At 47.0% G+C, this 16,806-nt stretch overlaps 1 protein-coding gene across 1 annotated transcript in view; it reads left to right on the forward strand.

The window, feature by feature from the left end:
• Nucleotides 1-16,806, forward strand: part of UBE3C (ubiquitin protein ligase E3C) — a 2,658,557-nt gene that overhangs the window by 93,549 nt on the left and 2,548,202 nt on the right. The window contains exon 2 of the mRNA XM_069647972.1: nt 13,250-13,362. Within this exon, the coding sequence (XP_069504073.1) occupies nt 13,297-13,362 (66 nt within the window). The 5' untranslated portion in view covers nt 13,250-13,296. The remainder of the gene's footprint in view (nt 1-13,249; nt 13,363-16,806) is intronic.

Genomic DNA, 16,806 nt, shown 5'->3' on the forward strand with positions numbered 1-16,806 from the left:
TTGAGTTTCCACTATTAGTCTATTGAAAGATGCAATATAAGCCAAAAGGTCTTGATTACCCTGTCGCAACGAAAGAAGCTCATTGTCCAAGGCCTGCCCCTGTGAATGTCTTGCGAACAGTTTTTCCATACTAAGCTGAAAGGCTTGAAAATCATGGAGAACCGGATCATCTTGATTAACTAGAGGGATCGACCAGTCTGCCGCATTGCCACTAAGGTACGAAAGTACAAAAGCTACTTTTGCTTGATCAGTTGGAAAGGCTGCTGGCCGGCATAAGAAGTGCAACCGGCACTGATTGATAAATACTGCAAACCTCTTTGGGTCACCAGAAAATCGTTCGGGCGGAGCCAGAGGTACATTCCCAGGTAGGTTGATCTGCACTGGATTCATAGAGGATGTTGAAGGAAGATTTGCCCCTGATGCGGGTAACGGGGTCTGTCCGGCTTGTGACTGTAGCACTTGTCTAGCAAGATTGTCTGTTCTCTCCTTGGAAATAATTAGTTCCCTTCTTAGAGCATTCGTTTCCTGACGAGCTGCATGCACTTCTGCCCTTAGTTCCCCAAGTACCCGGGCTAGGGGGTCAGTATCCGAGGTTTCCATAGCGCTTGGGCGAGAGTTTTGCGGTTGGCTTTGCGTTCTGTAACGCTCACCTGATTCTCGCAGAGGCACCGGTCTTGACTGGGCGACTACCGTATCTTCAAAGGTGATGTGCAGCACCCGGTTGGCTCTTTGGGCTGGACCTCTGTGCACTGTATGCCTGACGTGTAGAGTAAGATGTCTGCAGATAGAAAATATGGGGTTAATGAACTGGGGTTATTGGGGTGTCCCTATCTCTTTCCTCTTCTCCTCTCCCGTAGACCCCCAAAGGTTAACGCTCTCACCTTAGGTAAGTGAATGCCGAGCTCTCCATCTGCCTCGGGGCAGGGTGCTGTAACCAGTTTCTTCACTAGATAGGTAGCGCAGGCCTCTTGACTTCAGAGGACTGCTGTCCGTCGTTTACTGCACGAACGGTAAGTTTCGAGTCATTCAAATGTCTTTAAAGTCTTTAGTAATGATGTCTCTTGTTTTGCAGGGTTCCGGCGATGGCGGATGACGGGCTGAAGTGAGTTGAAGATGGAGCCCGTGTGATGAATAGAAGCGCCTGGAAGCACGTAAGTAAGCGCTTGTTGCCTGCTTCACTATGCGCTCTGTCTTTTTATTTTGCAGGTACGAGTTCGGAGCGGCTGCAGGGTGCCGGAATACCCACTGGATTAGATGTGGAAAGGAGTAATGGCACGTGAGTATTAAAGTTCCCCAATGTCTTTAAACGCACCTTGTTTTGTCTTTCAGATGCCGGAATGCAGTGTGAAGACCTCCGGAGCGCACGAAGAGTAGGTAAGCCTTTGCCTTTCAGATGCCGGAATGCTAACCTGTTCTTTCTTGTCTTTATAGGTGTTGCTGAAGACTGGATTCAGGATGGTAAGCCTTTGCCTTTCAGATGCCGGAATGCTAACCTGTTCTTTCTTGTCTTTATAGGTGTTGCTGAAGACTGGATTCAGGATGGTAAGCCTTTTTCCTTAGGCCCAGGAACGGATGCAGAAGACACGATGAGCGTTCTGCTGCAGAGGTTGCAGAATAACGCAAAGCAAGATTCATCCACCGGGTGTGGTTTAAATAGCCTCCTGTAGTGCTTAGGTGTCTCCTTCCACAGCCACGCCTAAGTAAGAAAAGAGTTCCTGGTAAGAAAAGAGTTCCTGCCTTCCAGAAGAGTTCCAGTGTTCTGAATCTAGGGAGTGGCTCCAGCCCCACCCAACAGGAAAAGTAGTTCCAAACAGAAGAGGATCAGAGGCTCAACTGGCAGGCAAGTAAGCAGCATGGTCTGCTGAAGGTAAGTCCACCCAAGCATTATGAGCCCAGCGCTTCCAGCGCTGGGACTGGGCATATTTATGAGCCTGGTGCCACTGGCGCCAGGACTGGGTCCAAAAGGTCCCAATTGGGACTGGTTGGCACTCGGAACCTGGGTTATGGATCTGCTTCCAAGGGAGTTGGGAAAACCCTGACCTTTTGGAAGCAGAGATCATGACAGTGAGGGTAGAGGCAACTTCGGTAGCCATGTGATCCTTAGGATCAGAAAAGCCGAGATTGAGGTCACCTAATATCAGTACCTGGGAATTAGGTTTCGTGTTGGCAGACAAGGTGGAAGTGACATCGTCCGTGAAGGAGCCAAGAGGACCTGGAGGTCTGTATATAAGGTGGAGTGTTGCTGTGTTAGTAGGAGAGAGGGATAACTTTACTGATAGGGATTCAGCAGAGCTAAATTGGGCATTAGCAATAGTTCTCATGGTGATCTTGTCACTGTGTATGAATGTGACTCCTCCTCCTTTAGACAAGTTGGATTGTCGATCATTTCTAATAATAGCATAACCCTTAGGTATGGATAGAGCAAGGAGTGGGCCAGATGCATCATGTAGCCAAGTTTCAATGATGGCTAAGAAGTCAAGGTTTTGGACAGTGATGAGGTCTGCGATGTCAAGGGCGTGCGCCGTGAGGGACCTAGCATTGATAAGGGCTCCCTTGAGTGATAAGGTAGGTGTGGTGGGGGATGGTGTGTTAGGGGGTGTGGGTGGGATGAGCTGTGAGGTGGCGGTGTGGTTGCGCTGAATGCAAGGTGGTCGGGGTAGTCTGGATCCAAGTCTAGTGTTCCTGTATTGTACAGTGCAAGGAAGATTAGGTGTCGGTTTGGTGGCAAAGTGTTTAAGCCACAAGGCTGGGTCGTTAAGGTAGGGATTCGAGGGAGGGCCAGAGCAGTGGAGCATGGTGGAGGGCAGGGTGTACATGTGGGGAGACTTAGGGGTACTGGCAGGGGGTGTGGGTAGCCTAAATGATAAGGATCCTAGGACGGCTATATGGGTAAAGTAGAGGCAAGCACAGGGCAGTGACCACATGTCGTGACCTGATAAGTAAGGTGATGTGACGCAAGGGGGGGTTTCAGTTGAAGGGCAGTGACCAAGAGGCTGAGACTCTCAATGAGATCTGGATTCGAAGTATTACTTGTAGACTACTAGTCAGCAGGACAACAGGCTAATTGGGCTGTAGTGACAGACTAGATGCGACTAACAAATTGCATTGTAGTGACAGGCTGCAAACAAGTTAAAAATCATCATGTGGAGGCAGGCTAGATGCGACTAACAAATTGCATTGTAGTGACAGGCTGCAAATAAGTTAAAACTCATCATGTGGAGGCAGGCTAGATGCGACTAACAAATTGCATTGTAGTGACCGGCTGTAGACAATATAAAGGGACACAATGTGGAGGCAGGCTAGATGCAATTTTCCAAGGCCTATGGTAGACTTGTGCAGTGCGATAGTTATCCTAGGTTACTGTAAACGCTATACGACAACAGGTAATCGGCTAGTGCAATGGTCTCAACAGTTATCTAGCAGTAAACAACATAAAATACAGCAATGTCAACAACCAAGAAGTCATTGAGGCTGGGTGACTGGTTAACACAAGTATATGCAAAAAGTAGTTAATAATCTAGCAAGGGGGCAAGTGTCACTGGAACCCAGCAAGCTTCGAAATACTTGCGCATGTGTAGGTAGGCTATTAGCAGACTGTGGTTGGGGACAGTAAAGTAGGACTTACGTGCTACACGCGTGCTAGATCAGGCCATAGTATAGTAAATCTATGCGGGTCTGCCGAACATGCGTGCTGGTCATAGGTAGAAGTAGCCCCAGGCCAGGTGCAGTCAAAGGGCCGTAAGGGTAGTGCGGCGGGCAGCATAACTGGCAGACGGCCGTACGGCAGACATGCACAGACAGATGGTGCCCTTGTTGTCGGACAGGCACAGACATGTGGTGCCCTTGTTGTCGGACAGGCACATACAGGTGGTGCCCTTGTTGTTGGCCCTTAGTGGGTAGGCCGGCTCTCGCCTTCCGGTGACCCCGCGTCACAGAAGAGTTGGAGGGCGGCCAATGTGCACCGAGCTACGTTGCTAGGCAACAATCAAAACAATGTTGCGGCCGCCATTTTGCGGAACTCCTCGAACTCCGAGGCCGCGATTTGTGCTCGAAATGCACAATGAAGATGAAGATTCAAAGGGCGGAATGTGCTGCAGATTCGGTCAGGGGGTGCATCCAATAACGATGAACACGCTTACCCTCTGGTTTCAAAGTTGGGAGGTGAACGATCGGCGCCGATGGCACACGGGCTCCTGCATCCTGCAAGTTGATGCAAAGGCTTCTGCCTCGTGGGCTCGCTGGTGGGTTTTTTATTGAACAATCAAACTCATCAAGTGGAGTATAAAAGGACTCAGTGCTGTATAGTTGTTGTCACAGACCGAGGAGCGAAGGACCCTGTTTAATAAAAGCCTGAAATGCACTCAAGACAAGCCAAACTGTCCCGGAAGGGTAAACTTGCCAGAGGGTAAGAACTATATAAGGGCCCTCAAAATGTGCACTCGCCACTAGCCATTGGCTAGTAGTAATAATTGACTGTTGGCAAGTCAGAAATTAGGTGATGTGTGTATATGCAGAACAGAGGGGCCAAGTGAATTTTTATGCCTGGCTAGTATTTATTTATTGGACATTTGTATGGCGCCTATACACAAGCTTGCAGTTTGACATTTTTACCTCTGCTGTAATACTTAGGGAAATGGGTGTTCTCATCCTAACCCCTTCTAAGTGTCTCTAGTTTGAACCCCCTTAGAGCCCCTAGATGTTACACATGCTAGTTCTGACAAAGACAGTAAAGGTTTTTTACTTTTATTTCTGTCACGTGTATGTATGTGCCCTGTTGCCGCAATGTTATTAATGTATTTATTGAGTTTATGCCTGCTTCCTAGAACAAAGGTATTTAAATCCTCATTCATGAAATAGAAGGTCTTAATATCGTTATTACACAATTTCATTGTTGGACATTCTTGGAAAGACCTTTACAAAATTGCTTTCATTAAGAGTTCAGCAGCGACCAGTCTGTGATAATTGCTACATTGAAATCTGATGAACGAAAAGCTCCATGCCCTGATGATGGAGTTGCAGTCAGAAACGCGTTGGCGATCTTTTGATCCGATTTGGAGCTGTTTAGTTGTAACACAAAGGTTTTCGTGCTAACAATACATTAATTATTTCTACTTTTGTTTAATGTTGAGGAGATGTGTCTGTTATTTTCCCTGGATTTGTAAAAAGTTATAGGATTGCAATTGAATTTATGTTTCCAACTATGATTTTACTTGTAAGTTTCATGTTGATCGAGGGTGTATCTACCTGGACAACATTACATTTCAATCTATGTTAATGAGTTTTATATCTTTGTGATATGTATACGTATAGAGGTAAACAGTAGTCTTACTTCACTACAAACCTGAACATATGAATTCGCAGTAGGACATCCCTCCACATAGAGTGCAACATGGTTAACTACTGGCGACAATAGGTTGGGTGGTATTTGTGTTGTATTGAGTCTCCGTAGGCCTGTAGACTATACCCTGCTGCACTATAAGTCGCACTTATACATTGAAATGCATTATATCCACAGGCCTGCAGTAATCTTGACATTTACATGAATCTTAGTCACACCTGTAGTCCCCCTCTTGTCTGCATTTTTCAGTATTTAAAATTTCCTTCAGTATCAAGTGGTTTCTAATCTGAAAACACCTGTATCGAGCACGCAAGCTGTCTCGTAGTGCTCTGGTGTTTCCATCAGCTGGTGAACTCGCTGGGTAAGGTGTAGGTGTGTGTGTGTGTGTGTGTCACCTATCTTCATGCCTCAAACTCCCTCTATGCTGCCTATGTCGAGCACTGTGACAGCTTTTTATTCCCATGGCCGCAGCTCCAGTGGTCTGCGCTACCCATCTTGAGATCTTGCCAGCATTTTTTATATCCTCCAAAGCTCCAGAAGGGTGTGTGAATAGGGGTGTGCAAACTACTGCTTTCACCTTGGCATAGTTTTCATCACATATCTTGGAGTGTAGGCATAGCACAGTCCTGCCTACCACAACCAAAAGAAAAAGGCCTTATTCACAATGCAATCCACCAGTACAAGCAGATCGTCATACACACTGAGCCTGACCGCAAGGGAACTGAGATACCCCCTTTTGAAGGTGATTGGGTCAGTACTTAAGCACTGGGGAGGTATGGAGTGTCCCCCCCCCCCCTTCTCCCACCAGGGAGCAGGTACGAGCGGAGGGCCGGCGTCGGCAGCCGGAGCTAAGTGGCTGCAAAGCTGCATCACGACACAGCGGCCGACCAACAGCGACCCCGGCCAACGCCCTGAGGCAGTGGGTGAGACTGAAAGGTCTGCGACGGACGGGCAAAGTAAGCAGGCAGCCCGGCGGCAGGAAGCACGCAGGCTGAAGGAACTGAGAAGGCGCTCCCCCAACCCCCATTGGGCAGGACTGTGCGAAGATCGTCGGATGCAAAGTGTGGAGTAGTGGTCGGGCCTCTGGGACAACAGAGGACTGGAGAGGTGAGGACCGATACCGGCTCTCAGTCACTGTAGCAGCAGGCAGGACTGCTGTGCACTGGGCCGCCGGGACAGGGTACAGGAGGGTGGCCCCGGCGGCTACTACTAGATAAAGGAAGGAGGGAGTGGAGCCGCAGACAGAGGATGCCGGCGGTGATGAGGAAAAGGGGCTTGGAGAGGAGCGCTGGGACTGCTGGACACAGGTAGCCATCCTACCTCCTCCCAAGAAGAGCGGCTGATTGATCCTCGAAGGTGCTATGCCACACCAGAGGCTGATTGAAGCTGCAAGCCATATAGTGGAAAGTAGGGCTGGAAAACATGCAGTGCCTGCCCCCTCAGCCACCCCCATTCCTCCGCACTCAACATCAGAGGGGACTCTCCCTGATGACAAGGGGAGATAAGTTGTGAGGGACATTTAACAGAGCTAGAGTGTCCTACCATGGAAAGGAAAAGACAACCCCTGTGAAGGATGGGTGAGCCAGCTGTGGGAGATTGACGGAGGAGGAGAGGAGGTGGGGCGACTGTCAGATGCCAGGGCCGAAAGGAAAAACTATGCCGGCCTACCAGAAGCAACGCCCACAGCGCCTGGAAAGGCAATTGGAACATTGCCGAAGACAGAGGGGAGAGGATGCTACAACTGTTCACAAAGAACGAGGACAGCAAAGGTGCCCAAGGGAAGGGCGATATGGCTCTCAGCAAGGAGAGAGTGCCTTAAGGACCTGGAGGGAAGGATGGCGGCAACCGTCCAGAACCAATTTACAGCACTAAGGGAAGAATTGCAGAGCTCCTTGAAGGAGGTTAAAGGAGAGGTTAAGGACCTAGGAACTAGAGTGGACACCGCTGAACAAGGACTGATGGAGATGACTGAGGAAGTGAAGCAAAACAGTGAGATTCTGGAGCAGATGACCACAGTGGCACACAACCTGGAACAGCAGGTGGGGGACTTGGAGAATCGCTACGCTGTTCTAATATCTGAATAAAAGGACTCAGCGTATCAATCCAGGTCACAGAACTATGTAATATAGCTCAGAAATGCTTTGGGGACTTGCTGCCGGATACGTCACCGATGGAGGTGGGAATTGATCGGATACCTATAGTGGGTGCCAGGAGAGGAGCCGGTAGCGTGGCCAAGAGATGTGCTGGTAGCTCTGACCTCATTCGGCCAAAAGGAGGGGATCCTCTACGCAGCAAAGGGACAAGTGAATAATACCATTAATGGTAACGGATTCTATTGTTTCAGGATTTAGCGATGTCAACCCTCCAGAAATGCAGGGCTATGGGCCTAGTCACGAGAGCACTTCAAGCATAACACATTCCATATAAATGGACCTTTCCCTTCGGATTGCTGTTTGCACTGGACGGTGTTAGGCAGAAACCTGTGCAGTTCCCTCTGGGACCACTGCAAAAGATTTAAGACTACAGGTGTTTGGCAGTAAACCCACTTGGTAGCAGTCTGTACCACACAGATTCACTTGGTAGCTGTGGCTGAGCAGTCAGACTTCCCTCAAGAAGAGTTAGGCAGTATACAGAGTATTCACAATAGGTCAAAGGAACACAGTAGAACAAGTAAACACTGACCAGGGCTTGGTGTAAAAGAGATATAATTATTTATTTAAAACCACATCTAGAAAAACACACAGGCACTAATAGTAAGCAATTCAAAAACACGGTCACTAAAAGATATACACTCCCTTAGAAGAATATTAGACAGGTTTTAAGTAAAGCCCCACTTATTTTCAGACAGCGGTGAGCGCTTAACGCAGATGGCACTCTAATAATTCGTTTTAAAAGGGAGAGAAAAACAGAGAATAAATTGAAACAGGTCCCAACACTTTAACAAGAACACAACAAGAGAGGAAGGCAAAGTAAAACCGTGAAGTTAGAGTTCAATAGGCTGGATCCACTTTAAGAGGATCAAACGAAATGTGTCCAGGGTCACACGTTTGCAGTGCACAAAAGTCTTGAAATGGTTCAAAAAGGAGTTGGACCAAAGAAAGGGACCAGTTAGAAGGTCAAGGCGGCCAGCCCAGTCCAAAAGGTTAAGGGATTATTATTACCTTGTAGCAATCTTTAGAAAGGGAGGCCTGGCGGACACGGTACCTTAAAGTGGTGAGAATACTCCAACGGGGGCAGTTGTTCCTGGCAGCGGATGCAAGTCGGTGCTTCGTCCAGGGGAAGAGAGGATCTCGTCGGGGAGGAAGACAGGAGTCCGTTGCACTGCCAGGGAAGAAACCAGCCGCAGAGTTTCTCAGGTAAAAGGAGCGGTCCTTTGATTCGCGGTCCAGTGGTAAGTGGCTATCCGGTTGGCGGGGTGCTTGGCACGGGCAATTCGACCACAAGCCGGTCTGGGGTGCGAAGAGAAGAAGGTAAACTGGTTGTGCCCACCAGTCAGGGGAAGAAGCCTCTCCAGCCGGGAGATCTTCTCTGTCGTCGGGAAGTGGTGAGTCGGTTCCGCAGGGCTCCACCGGTGGTGTCGTCGTGGTAGGTCGGCTCAGTTTCTCCCTCGTCGGATTCTCAGGTCCTGTGGCGACTTCTGAAGTTCCAGTCCCCAAAGCCCTGCTTTTATGCAGCACACCCCCATTCACTCAGCCTAGCTGTCAATCAAACACAAGAGTGTGACTTGAGTTACCAAGGTAACTCAGTCCAGGGTACCTAAACCCCCTCCCACACCCCCTGTGGTACCCAGACAGAGTGGCACCACTTTTGGAGGCTTCTGTGGAGAAGCCCGCCAAAAAGTGGAACAAAGGGCTCGACTTGGGTTGGAGTCACAGAAGAGAACACTAAAGCCATTTTAGAATCGAGTCCTGGCAGAAAATACCAACCGGCTAATTAATATTAATTAAATAAACCGGCGGTATGTTCGAGGCTGAGAATTAAATAATTAAATTTGGTAGCCTAGAACAATGGGAAAATCCCATAGGGATATATTCGCTGGTGAATATAAAAAGTAGTATCCACAGCCACCAGCCAAAACTCGACAAGGGGGGACGGAGACGTGCCCCCTCGACTAACAGACCCCGGGGCAATCGAATTGCCCCGACCAGTACGTCCACAATATGATGGTTTGTACTGGTTTCTGTTAATAATTTGGGACTAGTAAAGCCAATGGTGACTTTACATGCCCTGGGAGACAGTAGTCAGTCCCAGGGTATGGAGTCTATGGTGGGGTGTCATTATGACACCCCTGTGTCACTGCACGGAGGGTGCTGTGTAACACACATAGTAAAAACATATGAGACCCTATGGAGTAAAGGAACCGATAGCCCATAAAACACATTAACAGTCAAAGGAACACCATAAATCATGTCCAAGAGTGGGAGAAAAAAGAGTCTCGCTCTTGGCAGGAGAAAAAACAAACTCCAGAAATCCAGCAAAGCTGCTGGGGGACTCACTAGGTTAGGAAATTCAGCCTAAAGAGAGAATTCTCCCAACAGACAGAACGCAGCATCGCATAACGACATGTGCGGAAGGACAACTGTTGCTGGGCTTGGAGGAGTGGGAGAGACGGGGATGAGACCGGGACGATCATCACCAAGAGGCAGTAGACTATGGGAATGGTTTAAGGTGCAAGGGAAGTCAGGGGGCAGAGGAGTACAATTGAGGGGCTCACAGGCATGAACTGGGGAGGTGGCATGTTGCGAGATCGGCCGGATTAGGACCTGAAGGAGTTAGGTGGGAGGGGGTGAAAGGAATTATAACTGATGACCGGGGGTATGGTGGGGGGGAACCAGAGGGGATGAGAGGGGGAGGGGGTAATGAGGGTAGGGATGGGTGGTGAGTACAATTCAGAAGGCCCGGGAGGAGGCCATGGAAGTTGGAGACGGATCTTGGAATACGATGGGAGGTATAGTTAACCTCCGCAAGGGGAGTGCCTCCGATGATTACTCGAATCAGGGCCGAGAGTGATTCCGTAATGTTTCTCCGGGGACACCAGGAAGCCATGGGTATGAATAGATAGGACTGCCATAGGGAAGCCCCTGGAGGAGATTCTATGGTTAAATAGACAAGACCGGTGCCAAAATATCCGATCAAGTCGTAGCGGTGGTATGTAACATATGGAACAGGCTGTTAGAGAGGGGAGCATGGCCGCCGTAACCGTCCCCCTTGACTCCGTTGTTGGGGAACCCAATTTACAACAGGGATGGAACAAGGGTCATTCCAACAATGACAAACCATGGGCTGCAAGAAATTGGGAGATATGATGCTGGGGACTACGATACGTTTGTTTGAGGAATGCAAGAAACACATAAGGCTCTCAAAGAAGGACCGGATGAGGTATTACCAAATGAGGCATTTGATGATGAGCCCAGGAATCAAATGGGTGGCGTGGAGGGATCTCACTACATTTGAAAAGTTCATTACAATCCACTCCAGGACCAAGCGGATGATAGCCACGCTATACACCATATTAATGGAAGAGGAAACTGTAGTACGATGGGGTTATATGACATGGTGGGAGGGCACGCTGGGAGAGACCATCTCCCTAGAACATTGAGAAAATCTATGGAAGACTATACCTAAATTGGTGCGCTCCATACAATTAGGAGAGGCCTGGTAAAAGATAATGACGCAGTGGCATTATACCCCACAAAGAGAACGCACAATGTATACGGAAGCCCACGAGAAGGTTGGAGAAGTTGCTTGAGTGAAGGGAACTGGAGCCATGTACGTGAGACTGTTCGGTATAAGGCTCCTATTGGGCTGATATTTCCACCCAGGTGAAATTAATGGTACTGCATGGTACAATGTTGACCCATAAGGAATGGATATGATATATGATATGGCATTTGATATGATATGGCATTTATAACGCGCCTATACACAAGTGTTTCAAGTGGGCTACTAGACCTGGGGGTTGGCATGCCTAACAAAGTTCTGAAAAAGGCACTCATGATGATGATTATAGCAGCATAAAACAAGGGGGGGGGCCTGGGGGTCCCTCTCTACCGGCCTATATCCGGGGAGAGTCTACACCAGATTCTTTAGCTCACTATCCCTATCACAGAAGAGACATTTTCATTACATATCAGTCATTGTCTGCCCTAGGGCAGTCCAGCACCGAAATGCCAGGCAATTCTCCTCTGAACAAGAGTACCAACAGCAACCCCAGACATGTGTTTCGGCCTTGTTGTGCCTCATCAGTAAGGTGGAGCTGTGCCTCTCTAAGAACCGTGAGCAAGAGGTTCACGTCTGGATTACCCTAGTAACCTTGTCTTGATTATAGCTGCATGGCAAGTCCTAGCAAAACATTGGAAGTAGTGGCAACCCCCAACAAGTAGGGAGTGGCTTCAGAAACAATGGGGGCGATTAGCGATGGAGTGGGCCACCTATAGGGTTCAAGGAGATGGGGGGAAGTTTCAACAGGAATGGGAGGTAGTAATGGAATATTTACAAGGGGATGTTATGAAACTATTGTGCCCACATAAATTGAGAATATGGGACTTTGTGTGACAACGGGAGGTTTCCCGAAAAGAGACAAGGGTGTAGGTAGAAAGAGGAGCAATTGGAAGCTGCTGCCAGGGGATGTGTGGGGGGGATGTTATTTGTTATGTATATTTGCAAAATGCCAATAAAAACAATACAAAAAAGGAAATGTGGTGTACTTGGCTTCCCGGAGATGATCCTGGTGGACACTTCGATGGTATGGAGTGCTGAAGAAAGCTGGTCAGAAAAGGGGGAGGCTGCAGGTTCTTGCTGCTGGAGCAGGGATTTGTAGTTGCAGGGGGAATTGGGGCAAGGCATAAGTGGGCCAGGAGCTTGGGGGAGGTGGGTTTAGAAGATCCAATGCAATCTTGAAAATGAATAGGGTTAATGTAAGCCCTCTGATGGGGATACTGGGTTCTCTCAAGCATTCTGTTGCCTATCAGATGTTTTTATAGAGCAGGTGGAGGGTCCTTTCTCACAGCTATTGAAGCCTTGTCGTTACTCCCATGCTTTTAAAAAATGCACACATACAAAAATGCACATGGGAGGCATTTCCATGATAATGGCAGCATTGTGAGGTTTGACCACATGTGTAGACATGTATGTGTAAATCATCTTTGCCTGCAAAGTTTGTGTCGTACAGAAAACATGAGAATCCTTAGGAAAGGCGGCACACAACCATTAGGCAGTATGGTTATTTCCAGTGTATGCTCAAAAAATGAGGTTACAAGTGCATATACTGATATACCATACTCGGCACATAGACATTGGTATTTAGTTCTTTTGATTTTGTGTTTTACCTGTTGTGTTTTTCCTGAATGAATGTTCACAATATTGCTTGCTGGGCAGAAAATGCATACAAATATTGTGCAGATAGTATCATTCAGGGCAGGAGCCCCTGTTTGCTGATCTTGTATAGGTGAATACCACCTAACAATGTTGCCATCATTACCAAAGTGGCATTGAAGGTATTAAAAAGAATTGTAAACTTGACTTTGTCTGAATTGTGTAAGGTTGGGCATTAATCTTTACTGGGCACAATTGTTCAGTGGTTGATTCCAATTTGCATATTGAGGGCATCTTATTTTACGTGAATTTTCTTTCTTTACTTTATTGTCATCTTAGCGAGCTTGTGTAAACCTTAGCTCAGAATGATGAACAGTTAAATATAATGTAATACGTGTTATACTGCAGTGGTTACCATCATAGTTGTCTCCCTTGGGCTCATCTGAATAAATATTTTGTATTGTGTCTATGCCTGGTGAGAAATGTATGTTTAAAACACTGAATTGCTTCACCTTTTAGGAAATGTTAAACTCAGAATAGATCTTTTTTTGTTCCAGGCATTCATTTTTTCATCCTGCTCTATTGGTTTTCTTGTAGTGTCAGTTCAGGAGCCACTCTTCTTCTAGATGGGATAATCCATAAACATGTTCAGCTTTGAAGGAGATTTCAAGACAAGACCCAAGGTATCGCTTGGTGGAGCAAGTAGAAAGGTAAGAGACCTAATGCTCACATTCGTTTTTTCTAGCATTGGGCTCCCAGCTAATGGCCAACACATGTTTTGTTTTTATAATTATAATGCTAAACCAGTCACTTTTGAATATCTTTGGAGAAATGAAGAATTGTGCCTTATGGGAGATGTTAGTACGTTTGTTCGGCCTCCATGTTATTTCCAAACGTAATTAATTTTGGGGTTGACACAGCTGTTTTGGATAAAGAAAAATCATCCATAACTATGGTTGATAGTACAAGGTACCATCTTTGAATCAAAGCAGCGTCTTGGACTGATAAGGACGCATTCAGGGCAGGGGGTGGGGGACGATTCAGCCATAGGGAGGACTTATTCTCCACCAACTCCCATTTTAGACTTAAAACCTCAGATATCAGAAGTTGAAAAAAACAGTTGCATTGGGTCCACCGCCCATTAATGATTCATGCCATGACCTGTTTGCACTTTGCTGTCATGCACTACAAAACAGTTGCCACAGATTTTTTAATGTTTTTAAGAATGTGATTTCTTTTTAGGAACTCATGTTCACTGTTTTTATCGCCATCACTTCCTAGTTAGCCATGACTTATCCTTAACGGGAATATTGCTCATGCAGTAATTATTTGTTTTGGGTGGTGTACTAGGCACAGTTAAACTTTACCTAATCTATACTATGGCTCTGCAACCTTTTACTGTCCAATACATCTCCAACCAGACCCCACCATTATAGTCGATGGCTACGAATCATGGAAGTCCTAGTAATCCAAAACATCTGCAGATTCACAGGTTTCAGACCCCTGATCTAGACCCATGTATCTGCTTCCATTCCACTTTCCCTTTTAGTTTCTGTGTTGCTCTTGCTCATTTTCTTGCCTGCCACTCTGTCCTTGGCAGTTCCAGTTCTTTGCCCCTGTGTTCTCAGCAGGTTCTGCTGACATTTCCTTCTTCATCCTTTATGCTCATTCTTCCTAAACGATTCATTAAAATAAAAATTGCACAAGGGGAGCGAGGTCGAACGGCAAAGCATTAAGGTGGCTTCACCATGACCTCTGAAGCGAGAACAGCATTGTGTCTTACCTTTCCGTCACAAACCCCACACCAGAATTTCCAATGCTTGCTTATGATTGTCCAGGTCCTGCTGATTCTGCTAATGTGAGGCAACCTTGTGATCCTGCAGAAGAATGGTGCTCAACCACTGCTGCGTTCTTCCCTGGGCTTAGGACGCACACCCCCTCCAGTGGCTCTGGCATTGGAAGCCCATTGTTGCCTATCAGTGGTTGACGGGCCCCGTAGCCCGAATGATGCCGTGGTGGTGGTAGGCCCTGTTGGAGCTGTCCACCTATCATCGGAGGCTCAGGAGGTCAAAGGAACTCTTAACCTTTGTTTCCGACTGTGGACCTGTGACTCTTACTTCAGTGTCAGAGATGTGTGCTTTGGCATTTAAAGGCACAACTGCCCGGGGATACTTTGCCGGTGCGGAAGAGTGGAGCAACTGCTTTCCATGTGGAGTTGATAATGCTAGAGGTTGGCACATGGACTCTCCAGTAGGGAGATCAATGCAGGGGATCTCCGAGTTGTTTGTTTGGCTGAACAACACCAGAGTAGTTGGTGAAAGGGTACAAGTGATATATGGAGCAGGGTGGTCTTGCATCCTCCAGTCTTGCAGTGAAGGGAAACTTCCACTCATTCGGCAGTAATTTTGCTTTGAGACTCCTTTGCGGTGAGACCGAATAGGTAAGCATGACATTTTCAGCTACCAAATTTTGCCTCCAGTGAGCTTCACAAAAGATGTGTGGCTATTCTCTTTTGCAGTGGTAGTCGCTTGCATACCGAGGGACTGTATGGCCAAATATTTAATGCTTAATGTGTTGTTATAAGGAGGGTGCAAAACAGCCAAAATGAATCTGCTGAGAAATTGTTAAATTGTGGGGAAAAACCTCCCACTTCGCCAATGGAGCACAATGGACCAGTTTGGGTTTTCATTGCTACATTTGTTCCTGATGTTTTGGCTAAATAGGGGGCTGTGAAACAGTTCAGCCCCCTAATTGGCCAAAATTTCAATCAGAAAATTAAAGTTGCCAAAAGAGGATTGATCTGTTCCAGTGGCAAAGCAAATTACACCCATTTCCCTTGGGTGATAATTGTCCTACTGAATACACCGCCAATTATTTACCTTGATGGCAATATATGGCCCTGATAATGGTCTGGATCACTTTTTCATGTAAAACCGTTATCGTGTCCTTTGCGAAAGGGGGGTGGGAGTTTGGCTGATGGTCGTTGGGGATTTCCCCTACATATTGGATCACCAAAACATTCATACAGTGAGAGAGATTCCGTGAAAATTAATGTTTAAAAGATTTAATCCTGTCGAGTGAGATTATGTTTACTTGCCTGATCCTAAGGGATACTGTAAGGTAGCTATATTGCTGATATTTATCGGTCCGATTCATGGGGTAATTTTAGTAGTGATTGTCCAGCAGTTTTCTAGTCCTACTGGAATTGCATGCGATGGATCTCCTTTTCTGAATGTTATGACAATTCAACAATCCAATACTTAGAAATGGTGCTATCAGACCTCATATATATTGGTTACATTTAGCTGTTACTTCTAGGAAAACAATACGGAATCTGGATGTGAGCACAATATGAGAAGCTGGAAAAGTGGTTATCCGAGGGAATGTTTTCAGTAAAACAATGAATTCTTTAAAGCTAAAATTGCTGCAGCAGGAACGTGAGATGAAGTAAAGAGATGCAAATCGGAGCATAAAATCAGACGGACAAGCAAGTTTGTCAAGATCCCAATAGAAACACATTTAGCAGACCATTCCGCACAGTCGTGATGTTGTACTATACAAATGCTATACACCTACGGAAATAAAGCCAAAGGGCCATTGGCTGCCAAACTGCAAAGCATACCTACATTTCTAGTCTTCTAGATTGTAGGGGAAATCAAAGTACCCAGAAGGGGGAAAGGAAACTTGCAGCAACCAAGTGGCCGTTTGGCTGGAGGGACTGGGATTGACTGCTCTCTGTGTCCGGATCGCCGTCCTTAAGAGGAAGTTTTCCCTCTGCTGAAACGCGACAAGCATTTCCTGAAGGCTTCCAATTTGTTCACCTCGTTGTGCTGGCCACGCCCCCTCCCTACCCAGCATTCCCTCATTAACCCACTGCCACGCGCACCTGCGTGCGCACCAAGTGGCAATTTGGCTGGAGGGACTGGGATTGACTGCTCTCTGTGTCCGGATCGCTGTCCTTAAGGTTTTCCCTCTGGTGAAACGCGTCGAGCATTTCCTGAAGGCTTCCAGTTGTAATTATTATATTCTTCTTTCCCTCTAAAGACACCTGGACTCTGTTTGTGGACTTTGTTTGTGGACTCTGTGGTCCACAGCATTTCATTCTTTTATCTTCTCTGCTTTATTGCAGCGTTTACCTCGTTGTGCTGGCCACA

Source organism: Ambystoma mexicanum, chromosome 2q, assembly GCF_040938575.1.
Source record: "Ambystoma mexicanum isolate Mex_15411 chromosome 2q, UKY_AmexF1_1, whole genome shotgun sequence".
NCBI lineage: Eukaryota > Metazoa > Chordata > Amphibia > Caudata > Ambystomatidae > Ambystoma > Ambystoma mexicanum.